Consider the following 12,475-nt stretch of genomic DNA (forward strand, 5'->3'; position numbering starts at 1 on the left):
CCCCTGATTTTGGGGTTTCCTCTGATTTCATGCTCCCCCAGTTACATTTTCCTCCCATGTGGGGGAGCTCGGGGGTCCCAGCTTCTTTGGCAGGGGCGTCACCCTGATATTGGGGTCTTACAGCATGATTTTGGGGTGTCCCCCAATTTTAAAGCCCCCTGATTTTGGGGTCCCCCACAGGACATGTTCTCCTTGCATCTGAGGGGGTGGGCAGGTCTTGGGGATCTCCCATCTTGGGAGGTCTGGGGGATCTGGGGGTCCCATCTACTCTTGTGGGGTGTTACAAACAACTTATTGAGAGTTGGCTTTTGCCATATGTTTATGGGTTATGAATTACATTATGAGTTATAATATTAAATATTATGATATTTTCCTTGGGAAATATTAAGACAATGGTATATGTTAAAATGTTTAATGTTGTTAAAATAGTCTGGTTGTAAAGTTGTTTTTTTATAAGGGCTGCATGAGTTTGTGTGCTGTAATGTCAGTTCTGTAAGTGGGACACGCTGTTGCGAGCCAAACTTCGAAGACACAGCCATAAATGTGTGATAAATACATACTATAATATTGGCTTTCCGCAAATGTTAAAATGGATGCTATATGTATAATGTTAAAGTATTTAAATAACAATGTTAAAGTATTTAATGTTAAAGTATCGTTGTTATAAAGATACAGTTTTGCAACAATAACTAATGCCTTTATTTCTGCCATTAACTAAACTTAGACATAACAGTGAAATAGCTGATACAGTTATGCTTGCGATAATTGAACTGTCTGCTTGGTTGGATAACATCCAATGAACGGATGATGAAGACCCCTGCTACTGACATGCCAGCTATCGGCAACTGCCGTCTGCAGAAACCATCGACCAAAGCCCACCCTGGAGGTGATAATAAAAACTGACTGAAACCACAGCCAGGAAATGCGCGTGCTCTAAAAAGGCAGATCCAAGGAGGAGCCATGCTAAACAGTTCCTGGAACATGTAAACTAGTTTGGGGGGGAAGTTTGAATTGGCATGATTGATTATGAATATGCATTAGGCTGATGCAATAGGACAGGTGTGTAAAGGGTGTCTCCGCAATAGCAGGTGCGCTCTTGGCTGAGTGCCAAAGCACCCAGCGCCGTGACTTTTGCTTTATTGTCTTTGTCCCCTATTGTCCTTTATTAAACTTTTAAATCCTAACAGCAGAGTGAACCTCGTTTTTCACAAAAGGAGTGGGATTCCATCCAACGAGGACCCCGACGAGCACAGCAACAGAACTGCGCCGGCTCCTAAAAGAGTGACGTGGGGTGAGACTATGCAAAACTGTACATCAGTGTGCATAAGGCTGATGCAGCCACAGGGGTATAAAAGGTAGCACCACCATTTTGTGATTGAGCCTCTGGCCCCTGGCCATGCTCCCAGCACAATCCCTTTTGCTTTGCTGAATTTTATAGTTCTCAATAAAATTTTTAATAACTCATTTCCATATTGGATCTGGGTTGTTTATAACATGGGGTTTCCCCCTGATTTGGGGGTCCTGTCCCCAGGCTGCACACCCGAGGACGTTTTCTCCTGAGCTGCTCCAGTTCCCGCTGGAGGGGGGAGGGAATCTGTGGGAGTGGTTGGGGTTTAGGGGTGGGGGGGAAGCCCCCCCCTCCCCCCCCACCAGCTACTCCATGGTCTTCCACCCTCCTCCCAAACCCTCCTCGTCTACGGGGGGGCACCAGCCCTCTACTGCCACATATAGGGGGGTGCCTGGGGAGGGTACTGGGAAGGGCTGGGAGGGGATCTAGGGGGAGATATGGGAGGAGTATGTGGGATACAGAGTCCTGGGGAGTCTAGGAGGGAGATATGGTCGGGTAGAGGGTCCGGGGAGGTCTGGGGGGAGTTTTGTGGGGCCCTGGGATGGCTTGGGGGGTATGGGCCCTACACTGACAGGTTGGGGGGGTATCTGCCAAGTTCTGGGGTGTCTTAAGGGGGCTCTGGAGGGGTCTGGGAGGAAGATATGGGGGGTACAGAGTCCTGGGGGTCTTTGGTGGGGAGATAGGGGGGGCAGCAGCCTTCCACTGACAGGTACGGGGCATCCTGGGGGGGTCCTGGGAGGCTCTTGGGAGGTCCTGAGGGCGCTGGGGAGGAAGATATGGGGGGTACAGAGTCCCGGAGGTCTCTGGGTGGTCCTCAGCAGGGGGACATGAGGTGAGTTACGGGATCCTGCGACAGCTCTCGGGGTCTCTGGGGGCACTTATTGGGCTGCCCCTCACCTGCCCCACCCCTGCCCCACCCCTTGCTCATTCCTGCCGCACCCTTCCCCTCATCCTTCCCACCCTGTCTCACCCCTGCCTGGCCCCTGCCCTGCTCTGCCCCTCACCTGCCCCACCCCTGCCACGCTCTCTCGCCTGTGCAGGTTCAGTGTCCGGGTGAACTGCACCGACCTGTTCCATGTGGATCGGCACCACTGGACCCCCCCTGCAGGGTTCGGGTGTGGGGGGGTTCGGGAACCCCGGGAATGCGCCTTCCCCAGAGCCACCGGCATTGGGGACTCATGGTGGCCTGTGGTGAGATCCCCGGGACACCCCCAAATCCATAAGAACCCCCAGAAACCTGTGGCCTTTGGAGAGCAGCTGAGCTCTCCTTCGGGACTCTTAAGGCTTCTGGGTGCTTTTTCAGGGCTTTTTGGAGGCATTTTAGGACCAAAATTGCCTTTTCATCCTCCACATTCCAGAAATAATGCCATGTCCTGAATTTATTCAAATTCAGTCAATTTAGATCTATTTTAGTTACATTTATTAAAATTTTCCAATGTGGTTGAGGCATTTTGTGTCTTTTTGAGGTGTTTTAATGCCCAAATGATCTTTTAACCCTCCACTTTTGAAATACAACATAAATATCATCCTAAATTACTCATATTTATTCACATTTACTCCCATTTTCGTCCGTTTTGTTTAAATTCCTGACAAGAATGAGAAGTTGTCTTTACAAACTGTGGGCCTGCTGTAGATAAAGCCACATACTGAGAGGTAAAAGAAGCAATAATGAATCGTGCCGCAACCGGGCCAGGAGACACTTCAGAGACAGAGTCAGAGAAGCGGGTATTTGCTTTATTCGGCGCGCCGGGTGTGTGGGGATCGCTCCTCCAAACACACACACCTGGTGCTCTCTACAACACAGTATTAAGGGTTAAATTATGAATATTCATCACATTCCTTGGGACAGGTGTGGTTACACAAATTATTTCTCGGAAGTCATTAGCATATGGGCCACGCATGCGCTGTGTGTCCTGGTGGTCGCGCTGAGGAAGGCCTCTCCTCTTCCTCGGGGGTCTTTCTGATGGAGGCCAGTAGTCATCCTCGCAGTGAAGTTTTTCACCTTTCTCCCTGGGCATGCGTAGTCCTTTGAGGGATGATTCAGCAATCTCTGAGATGATCCTTGTCCCCTCTATCTTGACAAGATTAGGGTGAATTCGGCTTCTCAGGCTTTGTAATGAACATCTTCCGTCTGAACTAACATTGCTGTCTCCCAATAGTTAACTTGTGCTTACATGAGGTAGTTATTGACTGCCCCTTCTTCAATAAGAGGAACCAAAAATTCCATAGGAATTCCACTAATTGACAGGGAGTGTTACTCACTCAAGACTGCCTTAAATCCCTGGACTTAGAGAAAAAGAACAGAAACACAAGGCAAAAGAAAACAGGGGGGAGGGGGGGAGAGGGAAGGGGAGAGTACACATTGGAAGGGGGTATGTTACTAGGCAATTCGGGAAGTCTGTACCTCTCAAGTACCTCAGCCAACGGGGAAAGACAGAGGGAAATGTGGCCGGGAAATTAGGATAAAAAGAAGGCTGGATCCTCCAACAACTTGAGAGACCCCACAGGAAATGACCATGATCGCTCCCTTTATGTGAATAAAGTAACAGGATTTCTCTGTCTCCTTTTTGGACATAAACCTCCAGTGGTTTTGGGTTAGTTTTCCTGACATTCCGAAGGGGTTTGGGGTCTTTTCTGGGTCCTTCTGAAGCGTCCCGTCCTGTCGTGACTCCGCCCAGCCAACCCCTGAGGGGACGTTTTGCTGAGGCGGGAACGGCTGGTGCACACCCACGCCCTCCCCTCGCACAGCCAACCCCTGTGGGGAGTTTTCCCCGAGCGCGGTTTCGGCAGGAGCCGCCCCTCCCTTCTCAAGCAAATCGGTGCGGAGGGGGGACCGTGCGACGGCAGCTGAAGCGCTTGGGAGCCTCCGAAACGGCGGGCGGGCCCCACCAGGCCGCCCAATGTTCCTCCCCTCTCCCTCTCTTGCCGCCATTCCCCCCCCGCCCCAGCCCGTCCCTCACGGCCACCGCACTCTGATTGGTCGTCGCCGTGAGGCGCGCTGCGCTCCCATTGGTTCAGCCCTTCCCGAGCCACGCGCTGATTGGCGTTAGCCGCCCCTGCTGCCGCGCTTCTTCTGTTGCCAAGGGCAGCCGCGCGCTGATTGGCCGGCGGGTGAAGAAAGGGGCGGGGCAGAGCGATCAGGGCAATCCCAAGCACAGACTCGGGCTGGGCGGAGAATGGATCGAGAGTCGCCCTGTGGAGAAGGACTTGGGGGTGTTGGTGCATAAAAAGCTCAACGTGCCCCAGCCCCTTGCACTGTCACCCAGAAACCCCCAATGTCCTGGACTGACCTCACAGCGTGGGCAGCAGGGGACAGGGGGATTCTGCCCCTCTGCCCTGCTTGGGTGAGATCCCACCTGCAGAGCTGCCTCCAGCCCTGGGGTCCAGCATCAGAAGGATGTGGAGCTGCTGGAGTGAGTTCAGAGAGGCTGCAGAGATGCTCCAAGGGCTGGAGCCCCTCTGCTCCGAGCCGGGCTGGGAGAGCTGCGGGTGTTCAGCCTGGAGAAGAGAAGGCTCCGGGGAGACCTTAGAGCCATTTCCAGTGCCTAAAGGGGCTCCAGGAGAGCGGGGAGTGGGCCTGGAATGCCAGGACAAGGGGAATGGCTTTCCATTCCAGAGGGCAGGGTTAGAAGAAGTTCTTCCCTGGGAGGGTGGGGAGGCCCTGGCACAGGGTGCCCAGAGAAGCTGTGGCTGCCCCATGCCTGGAAGTGTCCAAGGCCAGGTTGGAGGAGCCTTGGAGCAACCTGGTCTGGAGGCAGATGTCCCTGCCCACGGCCAGGGGTGGCATAGGATGAGCTTTGAGGTCCCTCCATCCCAGACCAGTCGGGGATTCTATGCTGAGGAGAAACATCACGCTAGGGATGGCGAATCCAGGGAGTGCCAAGCTGCCACGGCATCATGTCCATTGGGTGGTCCCTGACAAGGCCAAAGGGCAGCTCCTGAGGAGACCAGGTCATCCAGTTGGGCCAAGACTGCAAAAGTGGGATGCCATCACTCGGTGCTGAAGGCTCACTGCCAGGTGCCCTGACCCTTGAGCAGCTGTAGAAAGCGGAGGCTTATGTGCCTTCAAGGCAGGGTAGCCTGAGCACACGGCTTCTGTCTCTCCTGCCTGTGGGTCTCCCCTGTCTGGGCAAGGGATGCAAGCTGAGCTGAGGCTGGACATGACATCAGTGCGTGACACATCCGTCAGCCTCAGGGACCATAGAAATGGGGGCTGGCTCCAGATGCATCTTCTCCAGAAGATGCATCGCTGCCACTCACTGTGACAGACAACATGGAGAATAGAAATTTTCGGTTGCAAAATAGAGCTTAAAGACTAACTAGCAAATTAGATAAAAGAATGTAAAAGTAGACACACAGGATGCTAAACAGAGCTGAAAGCAGTGGACAAACAGATAATAAGGAACCTAAGTGGGTTTTGTGACAAAGTTATGTAACAAGAAACACCAGTGCATGCCCTAAGAGAAGTTCAAGGCAAGGTCACTTCCAATTTTGGGGGCTCTCAGCGAATACGACCACCAGAGACCCCTTTAGACAACCCTCTAAGACCATAAAAGGACTTCCAGTAAGGGGCAGAGGTGGGTAAATTAGTTCTAGGAAAGTAATGTTTATGTATTAGCCCGGAAGCACCTTGTAATGAATGTGTATGATCCTGACGGAATAAACACCCGGTGTAAAGTTTCATGACACACATCTGCTTAGAGGAGACATCCTCTGCATGTAAATATTAGTCGTTAATCAACAGTAATACCGGCTCCAGGGAGGATCAGTGAGTGGTGTCACCACAGCCTGGCCACTTCCTGCACCTGATCCAGCAGTACTGAGCCTGCTGGCTCGGGCAGTTTTCCATTCACTTGGCCGCTCACTCGGTCCGTACCTCACCAGTCCGGCTGTAAGGAGACTGTGTGGCTGTTGAATGGTTTGCAGTGTCAGCAAAACCCTCCCTGGTCCCCCATTATTCACAGAGTCCATCAGGTCGGCCAGCCATGATTTCCCCCGTGGTAAATCTGTGCTGGCTCTTCCCAGTGCCCTTCCCTCGCAGTTGCTTGAAAGGGTGTCCAGGACCATTTGCTCCATCACCTTCCCAGGGATTCCAAAGGAGCTGATTAGCCTGTAGTTCTTCAGATCCTCTTCTGTGCCCATCTTTAAGACTGGTGTAACACTCTTTGCTGTTCTCAGGAACCTCCTTCAATGGCCAGGCTTTTTTGAAGATGACAGACAGCTCCTGTAGCTTCCTCTGGTCCTCAGACCTGGTGGATGCCTGGCTCAAGAGCTCCCTGACTATTCTCCCCCTCCCCTACTGCTTCCACAGCAATGTCTGTTCACTCCTTCTGGATAACTTGATTCTTCTTCCACAATTTTTTCTTCCACATTCCTCCTTTCTGAGATGAGGTTGATCACAAGTTCCCCGCTCAGTTGATCTCCTGTCAGCCAGGGCTGTGATTCTGCTTTTCACCTTGCTAAGTTACCTTATTCTAAACTAGGACCTCAACCCCTGACCTTCTCATCCTCAGCCAGTTCTTGAGTGTTTCCAGGATCAAGAATTCCTCCCACTGGGAGGGTGGCCGAGCACTGGTGCAGGTGCCCAGGGAGGTGGTGGAGTCTCCATCCCTGGAGAGATTCAAAAGCCGCCTGGACACCTCCTGGGCAGCCAGCTCTGGGTGGCCCTGATGGAGCAGGGGGCTGGGCAAGGTGACCTCCAGAGGTGCCTCCAGCCTCCCCCAGCCTGAGATTCTGTGACTCGGAGAAAAAACAGGTTGCAGTTTCCTAAGGACAAATGCAAAAGCTCCACATGTGGCAGGATTCTCCTGCCCTCACCAAAGTGGTTCATGTCACGTGTCTCCCATCTGCAGATTCCTCCCTGGAGTGAGGATGCCCCTCAAGGTCACTCCTTGAGGCTGACAGAAATATTTGCCCACGGTCATTGGTTTGGGTGAGAAGCATCAATCTTTAATTATTAATTGGTTTTGCTGGCTTGAATATAACTGCTTCCATGTTGCTTCAAATATAATGCACTCTACCGGAAGTTATAGTTCTCTGTACTGGGTAGTCAATAACTCTGATAAAGGTCTTTTTGTGTAGTCGTAATAAACACTTTATTTTTCTATAAATATATCCTTCATCCTATGGAACACAGTTGTATAAAGGTTCAATTACACCTATTATCCTACAATCCTACAATTACACCTGCAATCCTTTAAACATAAACTATGGACAAAATCTGAGGCTACGACTGCATGCAGCTGCACCCTGTCTCCTCTCTGACAAGCCTAGGAAGTAAGGAGGTCCTTGTGACTCAACGAGAGCATCTCCTGCCTGCTCCCTGCACAGCTCTCCAGGGGTTCCTGCCGGTCTCGGGCCAGCTGTGACTGCAGCAAGGACACCTGAAAGAGGCAGAAAGCCCAGCTCAGACAAGCCCACGTGGGCAGGAGCATCCGCAGCCCCACGGTACCGGCTGTGGGGGCAGACACAGCCTCCAACTCCAGCCCTCACCAACACTCTGCCCTTGGGGAAGGGGAAAGGAACAGGCTCCCACACTGCCCCTGAACGGAGCTCAGATGATCAACAAGTCCAGTTCATGGCTGGCAAACCCTTCCCTCATACAACCCTCAGCCACCACAGGTCGGGGAGAGAGAGTTCCGACAGGATTTAGGAACCCAGCTCTGATTCCCAAAGCACGCATTCTGGCCACTGACCCCTTTCTCCACAGGCTGTGCCTCAGCACGGGGGCTGCAGCTCCCCTGAGCTACTGGAGGACTCTTGTCTTTCAGAGGTTGATGCATTTTTCTGGTCAGACTGGGAGACAGGCAATGTAAAGTAGTCTGGGGGGAACACTCTCCAAAAAGTTCTGATTCTCCTCCCTTCATGTTCCACCTGCAGGTTGGATGGGAGAAAGGGTCACAGAAACCTGTCAGCAAACATGGGGCAAAAGGACCTCTGGACATCAAGGCAAGGAGATCTCTGCTCACAGACCCTCAATTGCACCAGACAGCACTGGGGGCAAAGAACTCTCGCTGGGGGCTGTGCAGGAGAGGCCAGTGTGTGTCCGGGGACACAGGGCCAGGGAGGGAGGCAGCGGAGTGAAGGTGCCTTTGTGAAAGCCATGGGCTGCCACAACAGAGACAACAAACAAAGGGGTGTGCCCACAGCAGGGACAGGGAGAGGCAAGGAAACAAGCAGAGGACTCCAAAGCACTGCCTGGGCACACGAGTCATGATCCAGAGGAGCCTGAGGCTCTGCAGAGGCAGTGAAAGCCCACTTTACCTCAAAAGTTCTCCTGAGCTCACGCTTCTCTGGCTTGTCTTTTGCTGCTGCTGCAACCTGGTCCCGCACACATTCCACACCCCTCCTGGAGTGCTCAGACAGCCGCTTGCCTTCTGCTCCAACAGCCTGCTGGGTGTTCAGAGAGGAGATGATTCCCTTATTTCAAACACCACAAGAGCTGTCCCTCAGAAATCTCCATCTGGGGAAGCATCCTCGAAGCTCCAGCAGTGCAGCTGCTCTTCAGCCCTCGCTACAGAACTCTGCTCACTTCAGTCCATCACTCTGCTCACCTGCTCCATTCCTTTCCACACCAAATCCAACCCACACATGTTGCCTCCCCTTGCCTGGGCACGGGAGAAGCAATTCCCCATGCCCAGCTTTTGGCCTGGAGCTGATTTGAACAGCAGCTCCAGAGCTGCCTCAGTCATTCCAGGCGTGCCAGCAAACAATCTGGCAGCCAATGGTCTCTGGCTGGAGCCAGGCAGACACACAAGGCTGCCTGCTGCAGCCCGGGCTGCTTTGCCCAAGCAGGCCTAGACTGACAGGGATTTAGAATCCCACCTCTTCATGGGAAACTTCATTGGAATCTTTGAGAGACGTTGCAGTGGACTGAAGATCAGTGCCAGTGCCTACCTGGGGATGACTCTTTCCCTGCAGAAAGGCTGAGTGTTTCTTCAGAGCCTCTTTGGCAATTTTACACTTGGCCAGTGGAGCACACAGGACTTGAGCATTTCCTCTGCCTTCCTTCAAAGCAGCAGCCCCATGCTCCAACTCCTCCTGTTTTCTTTCATTTTCAGCGTCCAATTGTTGCGTTGTTTCCTTTCTTGAAATTTCAAGTGTTTTCATTTCATTCTTCTTTTTCAGATCCCTCATCTGCTCCTCGTACAATTCCCGTTCACGCTGCCAAAACAGGGAGGTCACTCATTCCCTCTCTCGGTTTGCTTTTCATACCAGATCGGGACTCCTGCCACAGGCAGGCAAAGGCTGCCCCTCTCTCTCTGCCTCTTGGGATGCCTCAGACCTTTGCTGGGACCGCCCTTGACGCTGAGTCTTTCCCAGCTCACTCAGCCCATCCCAGCTCCCTTTCTGCCCTTCCCCGACCTCTTGCAGCTCCACTCGAGTGTTCCTTTGGGGAGCAGCTGCCAGAACTGCAGCCAGGATTCCAAGTCCACGCTAAGCAGGATTTAGGCAGTGCCATGAGGATGTGCTCTCCAGCAGGGAGAAAGGGAAGAGCAAACACCCCCAACATTTCATTCCCTGCAGCTGGGGTGACAGGAGTGGTTTTTGAGCTCTCCTGTGTAGAGTTTCCATGGCACCATCCCCGAGAGCCCCACTGCCCTCTCTTGGAGCAGCAATGGCCACATCAGTCTGTCATTCTCTGCTGCCACTCAGGACGAGTTCTCCCCTTGCAGGCACACGTCCTTATCTGCATCAGCACTTTGCTTTTCTCTCTTTTCTCCCCACTGGCTGCTCTCTGATGGCCAAGGCCAAACACCTTTCTATTAACAGCAAACTTGGCCTTCTCACCCCTCGTTCCAGGTCCAGGTATTTGAAATCTGGACGTGGGTTTGGACACGAGGAATTGCCCAGACCATGCAATGTCCATAGAGACAGTGTGGACATTGAGAACTACAGGGCACAAAACTCCAGCATGGAGGAAAACCAGCAGCCTCAGCACTAACTGGCTTTGACATGACTACGACATCTTTTCCTCCTTATTCAGAAGAATGCAGTTTGAAAAGCTCAGCTGGAAAGAGGTGCTCCTTAGAACTATTAACACAAGGGCCAAACATAGCTAGGAAATGGCCCTTCATGGCATCTGCCGTTCTCACCAGCACATCCTTCCTTTCCTTCTCCAGGCTCTCCAGTTTCCTCTGCAGAGATGCCACCTCCTGACAAAGAGTCACACCCTCTTCCTTCAGGGCAATGGCCTCTTTCTCCAGGGCAGTTTCTCGAGAGGTCTTCTGGTGTTCTGCCCTCCACATCGCTGCAGCAGGAAGGAGAAGGAGAATGAGAACAGCAAAGCAAAGGCAAACTGATGTGCATCCTGCAGGGACAACAGCACTGTCTTCTTGGCCTGCCTGTGTTTGCCAGCCCCTAAGGCCGCAAGGGCTTCCAAAGCTGACAGAAATGAAGGAGAAAAAAGCAGGACTCCAAGGGGCAAGGTTCAGAGGAATAGGAAAGTGTCTTTACTCTTGGGCTTGTGCAGAGTGAGCAGTCCAAGAGAGACAAAGGAGCGGGGATGCCTGTGCAGCCCTGCTCCAGAGAGGCCAATAGCCTGGGGGCTCTGGCAGGGCCTGGAGTTGGGGGGAATCGAGCTGAGGCATCCAGCTACAGCTCCTCAGCACAGACACAGCACCTGAAAGGCACCACCTGTGCACGGGATCAGCCATAGCACAGCCAGATGGCACTGCCAGCCACGGCATCTTCCTCGAGAAAAAGCTTTCACTGGCACTGGATGGAGAAATCTCCTGCTGGTTGTTCTTCCCCTCTGCCATCTCTGGGCACTGCCCTTTTCCTCTGTGTGGCATCAGAGATCCCTGCTGGGACAGGATGGGGCAGCGGGTGGGAGAGGTGAAGCTGTACCTGCTTGAATTTCTTCCAACTGTTTCAGCAGCTCCTGATTGCTGGCTCTGAGATTGTCCCTCTCAGCCTGCCCCATGCCCAGCTCCAGCTCCAAGGCCTGTATCTTCTTCCTTGCATCATTCTGGAAGAGGCAAGAGGAACAGAATCACCTGTCAGTGCCACTGCTGGCAGGAGACAAAGGGCTACAAACACTAAAGCAGAAATAGCCCAGGTGGGAGAGGGCAGCTGGACCGTACTGGTAGATGTGATCGTGATCCTCCTTCCTCCCCATGCTAGTGAGACAACCCCCCTACAAGAACTTCCACCCATCCTGGCCTTGGCACTCTGCTTGTCCAGCAGCCCAGCAGCAGGACAGGATTTCTGGGTGCATATTACCAGATCTTTCTGGGAATGCTCCAGGTGCTGCTGCAGGTCTTGCAGAGCTGCTGACACTCTGTCCACTGTGAGCTCTGCGGGGACATCCCCATCCTGAGAAGCACTTAGGCCCAAGACATGACCCTTTTCTGAAAAGAGAAGACATTCTCTTTCAAGATTTAATCCAACAGTCTCCAACAAACAAGGCCTCTTTCTACCTAGGAGGAGGTGCCTTTGTCATTGTCCTAGAGCTCGCCTTGCAGCAGGATGTGTGTCACAGGCTGACGTTATTTTGATGACCACTAATGTCAGCACTGCCCCAAAGACAACTGCATGGGCCCTGTGGCTTGACAGGACTTGGGCCCTTCTCCCTTCTGACTCTAATCACTTCTCTACAAACAAACATGGACTTGTGTCTCTGCAGGGAGACAAGACTTCCCAAGGCCTGAGTCAGCCTGAACTGACAGGGTGAGTGTGTCATACCAGGATGACCAGGAACCACCCCCTCGCTCCACCTGCTCTCCCAGCCTCCCACACTTGCCTGAGCTCCAGGTGACCAAGTCTCTGCTATCCCTGATCACGTGGTGGAGAACCAGGAGCAGTTTGTCCAGCTGGGATTGAGTTTCCTGGTGAGCACCACTGGCCTGCTGACACTTTGTGGCCAAGGCCTCTGCTCTGTTCTCAGAGCTCTGGAGCTTCCTACGCAGCTCAGACACCTCAGCCTCCAGCACCTGCACAGAGTCCCTCAAGCTCCGTTCTCCTGCTCGGGACTCCTCCAGCTCCTGCAGCAGCTGCTTCTCTCGAGTTGCCTGGGTAGCCTCCATCTCCAGCACTGCCTTCTGCAGGGCCCGCATCTGGAAGATGGATGCACAGAGCCTCAGGGACAGGGCTGCTCCTGAGGCAGCAGAGCAGGCAGTAGAGCAA

General features: G+C 53.0%; 1 protein-coding gene across 1 annotated transcript in view; it reads right to left on the bottom strand.

Annotated features, from left to right (window-relative positions):
- Positions 1 to 8,065: 8,065 nt before the first annotated feature.
- Positions 8,066 to 12,475, bottom strand: part of LOC138101668 (centrosome-associated protein CEP250-like) — an 82,650-nt gene continuing 78,240 nt past the window's right edge. The window contains exons 32-35 of the mRNA XM_068999442.1: positions 12,196 to 12,405; positions 11,198 to 11,285; positions 10,444 to 10,598; positions 8,066 to 8,221 (exon numbers count right to left, since the gene is read on the bottom strand). Of these exons, the coding sequence (XP_068855543.1) occupies positions 8,066 to 8,221; positions 10,444 to 10,598; positions 11,198 to 11,285; positions 12,196 to 12,405 (609 nt within the window). The remainder of the gene's footprint in view (positions 8,222 to 10,443; positions 10,599 to 11,197; positions 11,286 to 12,195; positions 12,406 to 12,475) is intronic.

The sequence above is a fragment of the Aphelocoma coerulescens genome, unplaced genomic scaffold (assembly GCF_041296385.1).
Source record: "Aphelocoma coerulescens isolate FSJ_1873_10779 unplaced genomic scaffold, UR_Acoe_1.0 HiC_scaffold_39, whole genome shotgun sequence".
NCBI lineage: Eukaryota > Metazoa > Chordata > Aves > Passeriformes > Corvidae > Aphelocoma > Aphelocoma coerulescens.